General features: G+C 55.0%; 3 protein-coding genes across 3 annotated transcripts; 2 read left to right on the top strand and 1 right to left on the bottom strand.

The window, feature by feature from the left end:
• Nucleotides 1-12: 12 nt before the first annotated feature.
• On the bottom strand, nucleotides 13-3,024 carry COCSUDRAFT_19880 (hypothetical protein; the record flags this gene model as incomplete). Its single annotated transcript, XM_005643666.1, has 8 exons — nucleotides 13-165; nucleotides 462-617; nucleotides 932-1,133; nucleotides 1,548-1,671; nucleotides 1,935-2,071; nucleotides 2,369-2,578; nucleotides 2,728-2,837; nucleotides 2,923-3,024. The coding sequence occupies 8 exons, from the start codon at nucleotides 3,022-3,024 to the stop codon at nucleotides 13-15; spliced, it is 1,194 nt and encodes a 397-aa protein (XP_005643723.1).
• A 615-nt stretch (nucleotides 3,025-3,639) lies between these two features.
• COCSUDRAFT_26015 (prohibitin) lies at nucleotides 3,640-5,997 on the top strand. The gene is made up of 6 exons (XM_005643665.1): nucleotides 3,640-3,802; nucleotides 4,098-4,259; nucleotides 4,454-4,650; nucleotides 4,778-4,864; nucleotides 5,015-5,095; nucleotides 5,305-5,997. The coding sequence occupies exons 1-6, from the start codon at nucleotides 3,685-3,687 to the stop codon at nucleotides 5,518-5,520; spliced, it is 861 nt and encodes a 286-aa protein (XP_005643722.1). The 5' UTR covers nucleotides 3,640-3,684; the 3' UTR covers nucleotides 5,521-5,997.
• A 578-nt stretch (nucleotides 5,998-6,575) lies between these two features.
• On the top strand, nucleotides 6,576-13,772 carry COCSUDRAFT_49032 (hypothetical protein; the record flags this gene model as incomplete). Its single annotated transcript, XM_005643664.1, has 17 exons — nucleotides 6,576-6,628; nucleotides 6,881-7,081; nucleotides 7,270-7,380; nucleotides 7,519-7,575; nucleotides 7,696-7,773; nucleotides 7,887-8,006; nucleotides 8,190-9,329; nucleotides 9,439-9,606; nucleotides 9,805-9,978; nucleotides 10,227-10,499; nucleotides 10,762-11,227; nucleotides 11,399-11,514; nucleotides 11,701-11,844; nucleotides 12,088-12,276; nucleotides 12,499-12,600; nucleotides 12,772-13,327; nucleotides 13,546-13,772. Exons 1-17 carry the CDS (start codon nucleotides 6,605-6,607, stop codon nucleotides 13,770-13,772), a joined length of 4,146 nt encoding a protein of 1,381 aa, XP_005643721.1. The 5' UTR covers nucleotides 6,576-6,604.
• Between the last annotated feature and the right edge of the window lie 217 nt (nucleotides 13,773-13,989).

The following is a 13,989-nucleotide window of genomic DNA, read 5'->3' as shown; positions in this document are numbered from 1 at the left end:
CACACTGGATTCTCAGCGCACTGCTTGCGCTTGGGATTTCACCCGCGCAGGCGTCTTGTGATAGCTGCTGTTCCACACACCACCATCCTTTGCATAGTAGTCCATTGGGTATGCTTCTTGGCCCTTCTGCTGCTCTGCTTGTGGGCCTTCCCACCAAGGCGGCACCTGCGCAGCACCCAAGCCAACTGAACATTATGCGGATGTCATTGAACATGAATAGGGCTCACTTGACATTCAATATAAACATGCAGTATTGTGATGCAGCTTGTTCTCCCTACACGGCGCTCGCACTGCCTTGCTTGTCCTACACTCTCTTCGCTAACAAGCACCCATTGTTGGGAAGCCTGCCCCTTATTGCAGATAGTCTGCAGGGGCAGCTTGCCTCTGGCAGGAAGAGCGTCAAAGAAGAGTAATCATGATAATAGGGACAGTTTGAGAGATGCTAAAGCCAGGCCTCCCACCTCTCCGAGGGCCACCAGGGCTTCGTAGGGGGTCAGGGTGGGCTTGGAGAACCCCTCTCCCCAGTCTATGGACAGGCGCGGGCAGGCTATCTGCACCCATGCGTCCACCCCGTGCATCATGTCCAGCTTCCAGGGCGCCACCTCTGACAGCAGCACCTGCAAAAATAAGCACGACCCCTTTGTCAAAGGTCGAAGTTCTTCATCTCAGAACAACTGTATTGCTTGTCATCCTAGCTTGCAATAGAAAAAGAAACGAGACATAATGCCTCAGTCTGTTCCTGGCATGCTTGCCTGCAGGTAATCAAAGAAGATACTATACCACAGGTAAAGCATGTGCAGGGACGTCAACATTGGGTCCACATAGACGAAGAGGTAAGACGTGTGCAGGGATGTGGACATCTCGAGGAACGAATTTTTGCGGCGCGGGCATTGATGTAAGGAACCGCCTGTTAAAGAAAAGCAGTGCGCACATTGGTGTAGGGAATCCCCCTGCGAGAGAGGAGGGACTGGAGGTGGTCAAGGATGCGGGGGTTGCCCTGGCGGCCGAGCGTGCCCAGCACAAGGCCAAAACTGGCCGCCCCGGCGGCCGCCTCGACCGCGCGCCGGCGCACCGCGCGCATGCCGGCCTGGTCGTAGCGCTCCAGCGTCAGCACGCGCCCGTATGGATCGTACCTGCACCAGTTTTACGAATCCAGGACTAATCAGTGTGACTCAGCAGTGCGACAAATATATGACTAGGTGCCCCCGAAATATATACTCCGCAAACTACAGATTTCTAATCTGCAATGGCAATTTTTGAAAAGGGCAGCCACCCCTGACCAAGTGCTACTCTAAAACTCTTTGAGAATCAACACCCATTGCTATGGCCAGCACTTAGCCGAAAAATAACACAAAACAATGCGTGACGAAAAGAATGCTTTACTTGGAAAAGTGCAAGAGAGCCTGCAGCCTGTTACAATGAGGATGTCCTTGGAGACTGTCAAGGGGGCAGGCCATCAACACAATGATTGCACATCTCTGCATGCCTTGTATGGCATGGGTTCGCAAGACTCAGGCGGGGCAAGAGTTGCATGCATGGAGGCGCACCTGTAGGCGGGGATGGCAGGGTTGGCGATCATGATGGCCTCCAGGTGGAAGCGCCCGTCAGCTACAAACACAATCGCATCCGCCTCCTCCTTCAGAACTGGCGCCGTGCACCCAAGCACCTCCCCTGCACAATTAAAATCCGAGAGCTCAGCCTTTTAGACAAAGAAAACGGTTCACATTCAGGCACAATGACCGCCAGCTGTGAGAGGAGGGGCTGCCTCCCAACTTGACATTGAGCAGCAAAGGGTAGAATGTTCCCTGGGCCCAAGAGCACTTAATAACTACATTGCATGCAGCCTTATGCACAATACCTAGCAACAAAGAGCAGAGGGTTTGCAGGATCACGGTCTGCGTAATGAGCTATAATGGGTGGAATGTGGGAGTCACCAGGAGACAGCGGCCGGCTCTGAGGAATGGCGAGGCTGGGAAAGTGTGGCGCCAGCTGCTCTCTGGCTGTCTGGATGGAGGCTGCAAACTGGATGGTCCCCGCCAGCACCAGCCGAGCCCCAGGCTCAAAGTTCAGCCTGCAGCAGCAGAGAATTTTTGAAGGTAAGTCTCAGCTTTTGGGGTGCCAATGTACCCCAGAACGAGCATCAAAGTGGATTATGACACGAACAGGGACGACTCTCCTCCCACCAACAAGGCAACATGAATGCACCTGATACATGACAAATCCCTACGAGGAAGCCTCTGGTCCCAACATCCTCATGATGGCAACCATGCTCCAGGTGTGATCACGCCTATCGCTTAACTTGGCCCCGAAAATTGCAGAAAGGACTTCGCTGGAGCGGAAAGAAGCATGGAGGAGGGAAGGCACGCACATGACACTGTCGACGAAATGCTGGACGTCGATCTTGATGTCCACAAAGATGTATAGGCAGGGGATGGTGGTGACGTCGACAGGGACCAGGCAGGAGTGGCCATAATGGACCAGCAGATCAGCCTTCAGCGCCCTTGCACTGAAGTCATCCACGCAGCAGGCCCCATATGTCACATCGCCCAGTATGAACACATGATCCGCGCCGGCAAAGCTGCACGCGACATGCTTGATCTAAGTGATTCTAGTGACTAGCACGCATGCAGGAATCTGAGAGGCACATCAGATGTACTGGGCCAGTATGTGATTCTTCAAAGTGCTTATGGGTCAGCATTGGGTGGTGAAAGTATAAAGGAGCGGTACCTCTCCAGGATGTCAGCGATGACACAAGCATATATCAAGAGACCCTCTGGAAACTGAAGAGCCACGCGCTTGGCTCCCATCTGCTTTATGCGCCACACCGTCTTGTGTATCTGTGCAGTCCAAGACACACATCAGATCTCTGCTTAGCAATTCCTTGCAACCAGTGCGCATGCAAGAATGAATCATTGCTCTCACCTCGAAGCTGTAGTTTGCAGGAAGCACCCCAATGGCTGCATTGAGGGCCTCATCATGTAAGATCTCATCTGGGACCTGCCACAGGCATGATCGTATGAGCATCACCCTCAAAGTAGCCTCAGCTAATTTAGATACCATCCTCATTAAAGGTCAACACGGTGTATGAAGCCTAGTAAGATTGGTGGCAGCCAATACCTGCTGCCTCACAAATCTAGGAACTGCACTGTTAGAGCTTGGAACAATGGCTCCGTCACTCGCGCGTGACACGGCCCCCTTCCTTCCCACAAATCGCCGAGGCAGCACGCCATCGGCAGCAGAGCTCGTGGACGGTTGTGCTTGGACTACTTGCTCTGGGGAACGCTCAACCATCTGAAGCAGAGCCAATGGCTGATGCGTTGATATTTGATTAAATTATACAGCAGATGTTTTAAATATACTTTGCACGTCAAAAATGAAAAAGCGGAACACTACCAACGCTCAGATCAAAGTGGCAACTCCCACAGAACCTCCATGAAAAAATTATGTATATGAGATTGTTTCAAGCATCTCGAAACACCTTTTAGATCAACTAAATGATCAATTGAATTTCTAAGCATTCTGAAAGGACGCAACTGCTAGTGCTTGGTCAAGCAGGGTTTCTGATGACGTGGCTGAGGGCTTTTCAGCGGCTGAACGTAGCAGGAATCCCACAAGCCACAGCCCTTCAGAAGGATTCATCAGGCTTCTGTTTGAAGGAATCCTTTGCTGTCTGAATAGTCACACATGGGATCTCCTCAGCAGCAAGCCGCGACTGCGATCGCAAACCTGCTTGGACGTGTGGGCAGGTTTGCTGTAGTTGTTGGAATTGGTGGAGGCATCGCGCAGTCGTCTTTGTACACAGGTACTCCCAATTGGACGGAAGTCTGCTATGTGTCCTGCTCTGCATCAGCGTCTTATCACATTTCGAAGCCGTCCTTCTGAAATAGTCCTTGTACTGCACCACCGAAGGAATAGTTAGTCAATTACTGCTTTATGCCTTGTATCTGTTCTTGTTATTTTCACATACGCTGCGCATGTAACTATTCATGCTCAGGATGTTCCTGGTCTTGGGACTTTTGCTCACCTGAATAGCTTCCTGAGACTTCTAAATAATTGCCTCCCGATAGATTTACCGAACATTTGGCGTGCGCCTGCAGTGGATGGAGGAGAGAGGGCGGTGATCTATGACAGGATCAGGGGAGTTCTGGATCAGCCTGTTGGCGAAGGGACACACTTCCGTGTGCCCTGGTTGCAGTCACCCAATGTGATGGACATCCGCACCCGCCCTCGCACCATCAGCTCAGTCACGGGAACCAAGGGTGTGACTCTCCAGCTGCATGCCATCAGTTGCCCATGTCATGCAGCGTTCCTGAAGCAGGCACAACAATGTGTATTGTGCTTGCTTCCAGAACCAGTTTGCAGTGGCAGCTGAAGGGTACCCTCATGATATACATCTAATATGATTACTGCTCACTAGAGGCAGTGCTGAGCTAGATGTGCATGTGTGCTGCAGATCTGCAGATGGTCAACATCTCGCTCAGGGTGCTGTCCAAGCCGGATTCGTCAGTGCTGACCCAGATCTACAGGAGCCTGGGCCTGGACTGGGATGAGAGGGTGCTGCCCTCCATTGGCAATGAGGTCCTCAAGGCAGTTGTGGCCCAATACAACGCCGAGCAGCTCTTGACACAGCGTGACCGGGTCTCGCGGGCGGTGAGACACTGCTTCCTACGCTCTGCTTTGCTTTTGCATGGGCAAGTCTTCCTCAACGCTGTTTGACTTAAGTGGATGACAAGAGCAGAATAAGTGGTACTCAATGGTAATTCCTTTCGGTGTGCAGGTGAGGGAAAACTTAATGACCCGTGCGAAGGAATTCAACATCCTCGTAGACGACATCGCTATCACCCACCTCTCCTTTGGCACTGAGGTAAGTTCTGCACAGACCTGATTTCACCTTCCTTATGTGCATTCATTGTTGACCTGTGTCAGTTCCATTGATAAAACTTGCCTGTGTATGGCAATTACTTGTCTGTGTACATTTGGACGTCTCACTAAGCTTATGGTATTGTCTGTGCAGTTCACAAAGGCAGTTGAATCGAAGCAAGTGGCGCAGCAGGACGCAGAGCGCGCCCGCTTTGTTGTGCTGAAGGCCGACCAGGTGCGGAAATATACAGCCTGCTTGATGTCAGGATTCTACTCACCAGCTGGGCTCCGCAGCGCCCTGTATCTAAAATTCGCAGGTTATCGTTGATGTCTGTTCTTGGACTCCTAGAATTGTTTTCGTATTTGTTTCTTGTCTGTGTGTGGAATAATTACTAGACACTGGGGAACAGCAGTTGTTTACTCTGCATGTCGGCGAATCTGCAGGAGCGGATTGCGGCGGTCATCAGGGCCGAGGGAGAGAGTGAGTCAGCGCGCCTGATCTCAGAGGCCACCAAGAGCGCTGGCCCCGGCTTGATCGAGCTGCGGCGCATTGAGGCGGCCAAGGACATTGCCAGCACGCTGTCCAAATCTGGCAACATCATGTACCTGCCAGGAGGCGGCTCAAATATGCTGCTTGGCCTCAACCCGGGCTCAAGATAAGCGGATAGTCCCAGCTGAGTACCCCGCAGCTGACAGCCCAACATTCAGGCAGCCTGACAAAGGCTGTGGCGTCAGAAATCTGAGTGGCTTGCATTATGCAGTTGCAAGCTGCATACCAGGATCGCTCTGGTAATGGCAGAACTCGTCAGCCTTTCTGCATGCTGTCTTATTTCAGTGATTGTAGAAGTTATCAGTGCACAGCGCAGGTCGCGTGAGTTCACAGGGCCGCCTGCCAGTGAATCTTGGATGATCAGCTGATCTGCAGATGAATCATATCATTGTTATCTTCTAATTGATAGTGGCTATGCCGATTTCACAATGACCTCCTCTTAACTATGTACTTTGTTAATGGACCTTCTAGATGCTTGCCAGTGGATCTACTAGATGTGTCAGGCTGCCACTGCACATGCAGCCCACCGTGGGTGACCTTGCCCCAGCTGGGCAGATCTGAATGGGCATTTGTAAGATTTTGCAATCAAGCTAAACTTATGCCGACAAATTTTGGGGAAACCGTACGGTTTGGCAGTCATGGAGGCATTGGGCTCTGGGTTCGCCACTCATAAAGATTATTATTATTATTATTTATGGCAAATCTTTCAGGGGGCGCCTAAACAGGAAGTGCCTGTGCGCCAAATTCGCGGGAACGAGCTGAGCTGTGCGTTTCCTCATCAAGGGCCAAGGATTAGACCTCTAAAGTCAGTGGGGAGAGTTGGCTGATTCACTTTGTGTGCCGCGATCAGCAATTCAATAATCAATTCTTTTGTTTTACTGGTCAACTGATCATCATCACCACACAGTGTGCCCAGATAGCATTAGAATTGATATTTTGAGATGTCTTGATTGCCAGGGAAAAAAAGCAAAGATATCCTGAAGTTTGGAGGCATCACGATCGGCGGCGCACCTAGTTGTCCGACAGAAGAGGCAGGCTTAGATCAAGGCAACACAAACGTGTTGCCTTCCTTCACCCAAAACGGCACCGACTTTCCTGCCCTCAGAGAGCTCAAGTGAATCCTCCGAGGATTCCCATTCATCAGATCGGCACGATTGGGTGGCGGCAGCCGACAACGCTCTCGAGGCACTCTCCATGGCACCGAAGAAAAAAATTGAGGTACGCCAGCTATCGCCACAAACACAGCGGGGCTACCTAATGCTTGCATGTGCAGCGATGAAGAATCATGGAAAGACGGAGTTGAAGGAGTGAGGAAATGTATTGCACGCTCACTCTGCAAGTCGACTAGTAGGAGTGAATCAGATAGGCAAGGATGTGCCCGGAACAATCAGAATGACATCTAGTCCTAGAGATCCAGCACTGGAGCGCATCCCCAAATCATTTCTGAATTGTTTGCCTGCCTGCCATCAGGGGGCGCAGCTAATGGCTCTACCTCCAGATGTCCCAGAGGTCATCCACGTTGTCTGCAACAACAATTTTGGGCACTTCGTGGTGCGGACTAAGACTGTGGTAGACCGCAACTGGCATGAGCATCCCGTGGCAAAGTTTACTACAGCATGTGGCAAGTCTCACCAGACGTGGAAGCATCATGTCTCGGTGGCAGCTGTGGGGGTAAGCCACTGATGCTAAAAGTTCCCATTCAACACCTGCCTCATCAATGTCACACACTCACACAAAAGCCTGCTTTTACCTTGCCAGCATGCTTAAAATTGCCACACTTGCCATGTAGCATGATGATGTACGTGGATGCAAATATTGCTCACGGACATGCCAGTTTGAACGCCCTATTCTGTCTGCAGCGTGAGGCAGGCCTGACAATGAACGATTGGCTGGCCACAAAGGGGTTGACGAAAGAACTGCTGGACGATCTGTCGAAGAACGCACATCAGTGCGGATGGGAAAGACCACGGGTACGCCGTGCCTAAATTCACATCATTGCCTGAACCGATTGAGACATACGTTCACTTCTGCAGTGAGGCTTGCTTGTGGAAAGTAAAATCTAGGTGAGACTTGCCAAGCGTCTGAGATTATTATATGCCTCTATGCAGCTGTCTGGAGAGATGGGCCGCTTCCTAGTGAGCCTGAAGACCAAACGCATTGCACAGGTGACCTGCCTTGGGCAACTCATTTCCTTGGTTCTTCTTTCTGCCCTGTGCATTAAGTGTGCTGAATCAGCTTGTTAATATTGTCGTTTAATGCAGGCTCAAGTTGATGCATGTGCACAGATGAACACAACTGCACATGCTGAGGCATCCAGAGAAGCAGGCGAGAGTGGAGTGGACAAAGCAAGTGGCAATGATCAGGTCTGCATCAGCTGGCAGCATGACCTGGCAGCCCATCCTGCCAAAACACATGCTAGTTAGCACTGGCTGTTGCAACTCATACAGGGATGAAGGAAGCCATTGTGTTTCTGCAGAGTGAAGGAGGTGTGACTGCCAGCATCAGGGCCTTGGGGTCTGATGATGAGGAAAGAGACGAAGACAGCAGCGAAGTGCTTCACACAAATACCCGGACGCCCAACGTTAGCATTGCACAGGCAAGCTGCGCACCTCATCATGTATGTGTTACACATGACTGAACACAGAAGAAATCCACACGCGCATTGAGAGCACCATGTCTCGGAAGTTTCAGATGGATTGAATGCTTTCAGTTGCGCAATAAATTTTGCACCATGTGGCATGCCCTGGAATGAGGGTATGACAACTCTTTCCGTGCGTAGGGGCGTGGTGACGACACAGCAATGGCAAAGGGGGGCCACCAGCCGTTCGACCAGGCAGCCTTGGGCCCTGGCGGCAAACTGCGCAGCCCACGCCGGAAGCAGGGCTCGCTCAATCTCCTCTCCGGCACACCCACCAAAATCTCTGACGCTCCCGCCGCACCCACCCGGCCCCGCATCCTGGGCTTGCCCTGCGGACAGCGGTCCCCAGCTGCCTCGCGGGCAGCACGCTCCCCGGCAGCGGTGCCTCGGGCGCAGGTGGCCAACCCACTCAGTCAGAAGCAGAACCAGCAGCAGCCAGAAAGGGAACCGCTAACCACAGAGCCGCCCCCACAGCCGGTGGGTGCCGCTCCAATGGCGCCCCCCGCGCCACAGGAGGCTCCGGCCGAGCCCAGCCCAGCCGCGCAGGAGCCGTGGGCCAACATACCCCTGCCGGAGGTCTTTGATTGCTCGCCGCTGCAGATGATGCAGGAGGCTCTCCAGCAGCCCATGCCGCCTGCCGCCCCTGCCCCTGCAGCAGCGACCGTGGAGGCAGCCAGCCCTGCTCAAGTGCGCGCACTGCCACAAACCACCCCGCAGATCCACCAAGACAACGGCGCTGCCGCGGGGTGTAACAACCCCTGGTCGTGGGTCGCAGCCGCCGCGCATCCGGGGCAGCAATTTGCTGCCAACGCCCCTCCCGCACCACCGGCAGAGCCCGGCGCACGTGCTGGTACCGGCGGTGGGCAGACGGCCGCAGCGGCACACAGCGCTGTGTCTGGGCCGGCTCTGCAGGGCGCGCTGGCCATGGTGGACGGCCTAGTCAGCGAGGCTCAGGAGCACAGCACGGGTGCGAGCCAGGAGCCCCCGCAGGCGGCTGCTCCGGCTGTGTCCTCCCCTATGCGGCAGCCTGGACAGCCGCAGTCTGCCCCCGCCAAGGCCGCCCCATCTCCGACAACAGCCACCGTCAAGCCGGGCAGCGCATCTGTGCCGGTAGTTCCAGACAATTGCAGGTCAGATGCTCCTGTGGCCGGCGACTCGCCAGCTGCGCAGCCGGTTCCTGTTGGGGGCCCAGTCGGTGCAAGCGCTCAGGGAATAGACGCTGCAAGCATGGGCCAGGAAAGGGCGCCCCAAGCGGAAAAGGCCGGCGGAGCTGACAACCAGGTGTGTTGCTTTGATGGCATGGCTCACAATGCTGATTGTGCGGACGACATTCATCTGAGGATAAGCGGGTGCAGAGTAGTTGCATCTGACATTTCTGTGATGCTTGCAGGGTGCAACTGGAGCTGACAACGGAGCGGAGGCAGCCGGCCCTGCAGTGCACACACCCAAGGTGGCGCCTATTGCGGGCGCGATGAACAAAGCAGGCAGTGGGGATGCTGCCATGCAGGACAGCACAGACCCAGCCAAGCTCTGCCGCCTGAAGCGCTCCAGCACAGCTGTGCGCATCCCTTCGCTATTTCATGGCTTCTAATTGAAGCGCGGACAATGCTCCTGCTGATGCGTTCAAAATGCTTCATGAGCTACGGATTGAATCATGTCTGACATGTCAAATGAACTTGTCTGCAGCATTACCACATGTCAGAGAGCACCACTCGATGCAGCATCCTGACCTGCTTCTGTGCCTTCCATCTCGCAGGCCAACCTGCCAACTGAGGCCCTGGGCGTCTTCTCGAAGCGGCTCAAGTCCGAGGCTGCCGCCAGGAAGACTGCGGTGGCAGACAAGCTTGCTGCGCAGAGGGAGCTGGCTGCTGTCAGGGCAACCATGCGCGCTGTGGAGAACGAGCGCGACAGCGCGAATTCCTCTGCCAAGGTGCGCTGACGCGATGCATCACTTCCTGATAAACACGCATGCATGCTGAAGAATTCCATTCCGTGACCAATGCATTAGGAGGCCTCGGGGAGATGCATCTGTTCCGATCCATGTCAAGTTGCTTTGACAAGAGCAACCCCATGCTTGTCTTGGTATTCTTGTCAAAGATAGATCATTTGTGGCAAGAATGCCCAGGGCAAATTGCAGGCCCGCAGGGCTTGGAAGCAAATTTGCTGCCGGCATTGCAGGCAGCGAAGGAGGGCGTCGAAGCCAAGGAGAAGCAGCTGGCGGAGCTGCAGGCGCAGCTGATGGCTGCAGAGGAAGCTGCAGCCACGCACAAGAAGCAGGCGCTGGCGACCAGGGGGGAGCTCTTCTCCATCCGCACCTCCACCAAGAAGACCGAGAAGACACTGACCGAGGAGAACAACAAGATGAAGGGCGAGCTGGCGCATGTGAAGTCCCTCAATGAGACCATCCGCACCTCCTCCCAGAACGTCCGCGTCCAGCTGGAGACTGCCAAGGTATGCAAAAGCAATCCCTAGAATGCACAGAAAAATTATTGCGAGCAGCAATAAGCTCTGAGCAAGAATGGAGGCCCACTCCACATGCCCAGCCATGCAAGAGCACTGGAGCTTGTGCACAGGACCTTGACGAGCACTGTGTGAAAGCAGGCACAATTTAAAGGACTTAACATACAGATTTGGGCAATGGAGCCTTGTTGCTGCATGGTGTTCTAATTGGAGCAGAGTGGTGAAGTGTGGGTGCCCGCATGTGGTTGTGCAGAAGGAGGCAGCGGCGGCGAAGGAGGCTGCTGGCAAGGAGGTACAGGCAGCCATGGAGAAGCAGGATGCACTTGTCAAGGATCTGGAAGCTGCCAGGGAGCGCGAGGCAGAAGCCACGCGACAGCTGGAAGCTGCCAAGGAGGGCGAGGCGGAAGCCAAGGGGCAGCTGGAGGCTGCCAACGAGCGCGAGGCAGAAGCCAAGCGGCAGCTGGAGGCTGCTGTGAAGGAGGCAGAGGAGGCGCGCAGGGAGCGCGATGCAGCCAAGGAGAAGCAGGTGGCAGCTACCAGGGAGCTGGAAGCTTCCAAGCTAGCGGCCTACAAGGAGAAGGCTTCCACAAATGCGGATACCATGGGCCTCAAGGCGCAGCTGGAGGGAGCAAAGAAGCGCGAGGCGGAAGCCAAGGCGCAGCTGGAACGGCAGAGCAAGGAAGCTGACGGAAAGCTGGCCGCAGCTGCAGCTAGGGCAGGTGATTTTATATGCATGTCTGCCTCTTATCGTACATATCTATGTTGCCTCATGTGCCAATATTACAGCGTCACAGTCTTGGGCTTGTCATTGGGCATCCACCCCCATGTCGACTAGTCCAATGCAATGCACTCAACGTATTCTAATAATGTATGTGCGGTTGTGTCTGCAGCTGATGAGGCTCACAAGGCCAAAGCGGCTGCTGAGGAGATCGCACGGCTCAAGACACACTTGCAGAACCTGCAGCTCAAGTACAACAACACCACAAATTTGCACAGGGAAACACATGTGCGCACCATTGCTAAAGACAACCTGTCTCTACATGCAGCATCTTGCCTTGTGCATCTAACCTTCCCTGTAAAACACCTGCCTGTCAGATGACCCGTGCAAAATTTTATTCGTTGCCACCATCATGAATCAGGCGCAGCAGTTTCCGATGTACCCTTGCGCCAAGGGTGAGGATGTGATGCGCAGGAGGAGAGCCTGCGGCTGCAGAAGGAGCTGGCTGAGTCACTGCGCAAGGAGGCCAACATGCAGGCCGAGGCATCTGATGCGGCCACAAGACACAAGACAGCTGTGCAGCAAGCCAAGCGCCAAGAGGAGGCCCTCAAATCCCAGGTCTGCCCCCCTACCTTCCCCACACCTTTGAAAATATTCCAAGGATCTGTCCTCATGTCAATTGGCATAGGGAAGATTTTTTGCACATCCACTTGAATACTTGTCAATGTGTCATGTGAGTGGGCATTTAAAAGGCCCACCTGTCCGTCCAACCGTGCGCGCTCTCTGGCGATACCATTGTGGAAAGAGTGTCCACCAAGGGTGCGAATCTTGTCTGACAACCCACTCGAAACATTGCAACAGGTGGCAGAGGTAGAGTCCAAGCTGGGCCTGGCAGTGGCGGCGGCGGCAGCAGCGGCGGCTGCCAAGGAGGAGGCTGCAAGGCAGAGCAGTAGTGAGCTGGCAGCGCTGAGGGCCAGCCACGCAGCCCAGCTGCAGGAGGCCCAGCAGGCCATCCAGCGCGCAAAGGCAGAGATCCAAGCCACCTACGAGGTGAGACATGCTGACAGGCACTCTGCATGGAGGTTGACATGCAATTCAGTGTTTGTTGCCCCGTACGCTGCCGATTGGATAAGGTGATTGCCCTCACAAGTGCCTCTTCCAACACAGTTGCTCTGACAGGTATCATGCGGCGGCATGGCAATAGATATTCCGGCCGGCAATGCCGCCTGCAGTTTATCTGGTTTGCTGACCTCGACTTTGTGACTGGGACAGGCGGATGTGGAGGCCATCAGGGAGCAGGTTGCACTGGAGATGCGTGCGGCGATTGAGAAGGAGGTGTACACTGCCCTCGACATGTACCCTGCTGATGACCTGGTGCGAATCTGCCACTCCTATTCCTGTGATTCTGACTCCTACGCTGCCTTGTTCCTTCTCTAGCATGTGCGATCACTTGTTAGCTAGCTACTGATGGGATATGACAGGAATTGTGATGATGGACACTTTGACGAGCTGCTGACTGGCGGGTGGATCTTTCTGGGGTCTCAGGGCGAGGAGGAGGAGGAGGAGCAGGACCTGGGAGAGCAGCACAATGTGGATCAGCACTCGAATGCGGCAGGTGAGGCAGCCGCGGGGGAGGCGGCAGCCTACAAAGGCAGCGGCAATGGGCCCGTGGACAACAGCCCCAATAAGGCCAGCACCTGCTCCGGCCAGACCTGCCACGACCAGCCCTCCTGGGCAGAGCAATCCCCGCAGCCCTCCCCCGAGCGAGCCCCGCCGCCGCCGCCGGGCCAGCCGCAGCCGCAGCCGCAGCAGTCGGCGCCGGACCAAGATCCTGGCAGCAGCGGCAAGGAGCGCGCGTCGGGCCCGGGAAACAGCGTCGCGGCGCCGGCCGATTCCAGCAGCGCGCATGAAAGGGCAAGTAACAACAGCGGCAGCGTGGTGGCGCGTGGGCCGGCCGTCGGCAGCCCGGGCGGCTCGGGCGCGAGCAGGGTCCGCAAACGCGGCCGCCCCGTAAAGGTCGTCAAGTCCACTCCCGCCTCCGGCGCCGTCTGCCCCCTGGAATTCCCGTGCCCCAAGCGACAGGCTGTCAGCGCTACCACAGGTAGGGTGACGGCACCCCTCTAGGTGCCATATCCATGTGGGCAAATGTACATGGAGCTGGTGCTGGGTCCATGCAGTGTCTTTAGTAGCAGCAGTACCGGGTAGCAGTATTGCATGTAGGAGCAGTGCTGGATCAACACAGTGGAAATAGGAGCAGTGCTGGGTAGCTGGACAGCAGCAGTGTAAGAGGTTGCCTTGAGGTTGCACGCTACGCTGCAGGCCACACCCTGAGTGCTCACGGCAAGGATCATGGCGTGGATGTGGAGCAGGATGCGCGGCTGCTGGGGGCGCTGATGCGGTGTAAGGATGCCAGGAACGAGCACGGCCGGGCCAGCCCCCCCGCGGAGCCGGCTCCTGCGAATCATAGCCTGGCCGACGCCGTGCAGCAGATCAGGCAAATGGCGCTGCTGCTGGGCAGCCCCAACTGCGCCAATGTCGCTGCATAGAAATGAGCCATCGGCGATCGCAGCATGAAAGATGAGGCATCGGCTGATTTGCGATGCCCTGCCATGCATGCAGGAGAATCAAGCAATCGGCCTGAATAAAGCTGCAGAACGAGTCTCTCATGCATTCGAGATTGACTCAGCATTAAGCACATTCAACTGCATTTGTCTCAAATTTGATCTGTGTGTCCTTGCAAAACAAGTCAATCGATGCATGGCC

The sequence above is a fragment of the Coccomyxa subellipsoidea genome (assembly GCF_000258705.1).
Source record: "Coccomyxa subellipsoidea C-169, whole genome shotgun sequence".
NCBI lineage: Eukaryota > Viridiplantae > Chlorophyta > Trebouxiophyceae > Coccomyxaceae > Coccomyxa > Coccomyxa subellipsoidea.
Note: the sequence above shows the minus strand (reverse complement) of the source record. Positions and strands in the feature narration are given on the sequence as shown.